We start from the raw sequence: 3,364 nt of genomic DNA, 5'->3' as shown, positions 1-3,364 counted from the left end.
GACACTGGCTAACCATCAGAAAGCAAACATTATCTGTCAAAGTCTGTGTAGTGCAAATTTATTTTTGCAAATGCATGTTTGGTGCCATCTGGTGAGAATTGAAGGATTTAAGTTCCAGGCTCCTGATGTATGGAATAGAACAGCTGCCACAACATTACTTGAATTGGGTTGGTGCGGTAACGAACCCATTCCAAAACACTCCAAGTTTGCAAAACATACTTAATTAGGGCGAGCCTCAGGGCCTATTATCTTATGGATAAATATAACCCTGCAGTGTAGCATGCTGGGAAAATTGTTTTTGTAAGTCGCTCCTATACTTTGGAGAAAGAGTGTCTCCACTTACACTCCACACTCCGTCTGGAGCAGAGTCGGCAGTCAAATATTTTGTGACATAATAGTAAGTGTTGAAATTTGTGACTGATGTCGGGAGCGTTCCCACAGGAGTCTGTCGCTATCACCTGGAACAACAACAAGCAATCAGTTGAGCAACACCTTGCAGGTTGTAGTTTCATTCTAAGCAAGTCAGCACATGAAATTTTACACTAGGGTCTTCAAGAGATACATTTACTGAACTGAGCTGCAGAAAGTCCCATAAGAGTGAAGAGTTGTTTTTTTTAAACTATTATGAATGACATAACTTGGTATCATGTTACATCAATGTATTAAGATACACCAGTGAAGTAAAACAGTTTAGTTAGAAGTTAGTAGTTTTTAATCCTTTCAAGATACAGCTGAGATATAAATACCTTTTATATCTTATGTGAAACAAACATGCTAAAGCAAAGATGTTGTCTTAAAAAAAATCATTAAAAAAACCAGAATATCAGCGAATCATTGAGAACATTTTGTCTCAATGCCTTTGCAATGATTCACCTAACAACTTTTTGAATCCTTTTTACTGTGAGTTGCCTGAGTAACTCCTATTTGTGGTAGGTTTTTCCATGAGGGATGTTGATTCTCAGTTCCCGACGGACACGCCCGTGCTTGTGTTAGAACAAGGACTGCAGAGGTGGAATCACACAAAGGGAGACTCTCTTCAACCCTTTTCATGAGCTGAGAAAACACAACCTGACACTGCCGTCTAGAAACCTGCAACTCGTACTCTGAAAGGTGAATATAATTACAGCCACTTACAGCAAGATTGCAACTTAACTATTTTCAAGCCTTGCTTATCTCGCAGGAAATGTTTACTCAGTACTTTTATGTATCTATGACCTGAATACTCGTATATGAAACTTTACATTTAGAGCTCTATGCTTTTTGAATGACTGTACTGTTTTTAGCTGTGGTTCGTGTTCCTCTTTGCAGCTAAGATGCCAGAAACAGCAGAGGCTGTGTCAGCCACTCTCTCCACCAACAGAAACTGCACCATTGAAATAACCAATGTCAGCAGCAGCTACTGCCTCATCAACCCCAAGTAAGTCTGTCAATATGTTTAAATACTTGTTAAAGCAGTGGAAGGAACCAAAGGGGTGGGGCAAAGACTTCACATTTCTTTACAGAAAAAAGTCAAAAATGAATGAATGTTGTCATACTGTAAATGAATGGTTTTGGAACATTTACCAAGAAATGTGGATTTAATGCACATCTAAATTTGAGATCAGTGCAACAACTGCAACAAGACAGAGAAATATGTTGCATTAGTATCATGGCTTGTACTAAAGATCGATATGTTCTAGTGTGAGGTATTAATTTCAAAATGCTTAATGCATTTCTTTGAAGTGCTCCGAGGTTTCAATCCCTGATAACAGCTCCAAATCAGCATCTGGATCCTATCAGCATGCATTCCCCTCAGACAAAAAAAGAAGAAAAAAATGTAGTTCCTGCATCTTTTTCATGGGGGAGGAAAAAAAGATTTCCAGAATAAAAATGTAAGATTATTAACTGTGGTTGTACTGCACTGTATTTTAGGATTTGTAAATAATGAAGTCCCTCTTCTTCTCCATTTTCAGCTTAAAAGTAAACATTTAGAAACAATAGAATAACTTAAAATGACTCATCTCTATTGGAAATTCTGCCCTGCCCCAACATTTATCTAGTGGTGGCAGGACAGACCATATCTTGGATGGGTGGTTTTCATGTGTGACATCACTTGCGTAGAACATCCACCACCTATCCATCATGCAGTGACACCCACTGCCTCATTGCACATTGTAAGCAGGTACACTGTTGCTTAGAAGTCCGCAGTACTACTTGTGCAGTCACAGTCCATCCATCAGCATAAGGTATTTGAGGCACCCTGGAAAGCCCAGCATTCAGAAAAGTGACAATTTCCACTAAACTTACAAAACTCGTCTTTCCTGGAAGCTCTGAGAAATGTGACAGAAAAGTTATCATCCGATTGTGTGTAATGGTAAGGATTTGTCTCTGCTATCCTTTATAGGGTTTACATGTCAAGTGGCTTCAGCCATCACCCACCCCAGCCCACCATCCGGACCAACAAGGTTGAAGTGTGCTCCTTCATAAAGGATGACAACACTGCCACGGGTGCTGTCGGCATGTTGACCTACGACCTCTTCCATATGCAGAGCCGGGTTTGCTCCGACCGTATGGCCATCATGTTCTCTGTACCCTATGACCACAACTTGTACAAGAACCGGCTGGCCGTGGGCATAATGGAGCAGTCTCATGCCTGCGACAAACATCTGTACGACCAGATGTATGATGGGAAAGATCAAAGTAACTTTACCCGCTCTGAGAAGTCAGGCTGCGGGCTTCTGTATAAGGCTACATATGTAGATCTGAGAGCTACAATGTCCAGTGTTGGCAAAGCTATAGTTAAAGTGGAGCTCTATGATAAAATGGGTCGCTAGAATAAAAAAGTCTTCCAGTTTTCTGACTTTTGGTACTTTTTGGGGGATACTTTTGCACCCAACAAAATAAATAAACTCAATTTGATTTGACTGCTGTTACATTTTTTCATACAGACACATTGAAAGTAGAGGAAGACTGATTTGCTGTCATCTGTATTTTGTGGCGCTGAAAGATATCAATATCTGACAGCCAGCTCATTGATTCTCCATTAGCTTATTTCTTGTCCTTATGTGTATCAAACCCCCTTTCTCTTTATTATGATAATAAAACATTCAGACCAAATGCTTTTTGCTTTGTGTGGATTTTTTTTCTTTTTCTTCCACTCAGTGCATGCTTTCATTATTACTGATGAACAGTAATCATTTTTTAATCTCTTAGCTCGATCCATCCAAATCTAATGAGTAGCAACAGATGGAATATCTGCATAGATGTTTTTTTAATCACCATGATGACAATGTTGTTCTTCGCTGGCTGTGGTACTCTCCGTCTTCCTCTGAAATGTGTGGTTTTTGGAATTGCAAGATATTTAACAAAATAAGGAGGTACTCCC

General features: G+C 39.6%; 1 protein-coding gene across 1 annotated transcript; it reads left to right on the top strand.

Moving 5' to 3' along the window:
• Positions 1–940: 940 nt before the first annotated feature.
• Positions 941–3,096, top strand: LOC132954076 (uncharacterized). Its single transcript, XM_061026530.1, has 3 exons — positions 941–1,110; positions 1,309–1,417; positions 2,384–3,096. The coding sequence occupies exons 2-3, from the start codon at positions 1,314–1,316 to the stop codon at positions 2,811–2,813; spliced, it is 534 nt and encodes a 177-aa protein (XP_060882513.1). The 5' UTR covers positions 941–1,110; positions 1,309–1,313; the 3' UTR covers positions 2,814–3,096.
• Positions 3,097–3,364: the final 268 nt, after the last annotated feature.

The sequence above is a fragment of the Labrus mixtus genome, chromosome 20, assembly GCF_963584025.1.
Source record: "Labrus mixtus chromosome 20, fLabMix1.1, whole genome shotgun sequence".
NCBI classification, from domain to species: domain Eukaryota; kingdom Metazoa; phylum Chordata; class Actinopteri; order Labriformes; family Labridae; genus Labrus; species Labrus mixtus.
Note: the sequence above shows the minus strand (reverse complement) of the source record. Positions and strands in the feature narration are given on the sequence as shown.

What these genes read in the sequence shown, in the direction of transcription:
- LOC132954076 (XM_061026530.1), top strand. Translation starts at nt 1,314, where the DNA reads ATGCCAGAAACAGCAGAGGCTGTGTCAGCCACTCTCTCCACCAACAGA. An exon ending in TACTGCCTCATCAACCCCAA is followed by an intron (nt 1,418 to 2,383) that starts GTAAGTCTGTCA and finishes TATCCTTTATAG; the next exon opens with GGTTTACATGTCAAGTGGCT.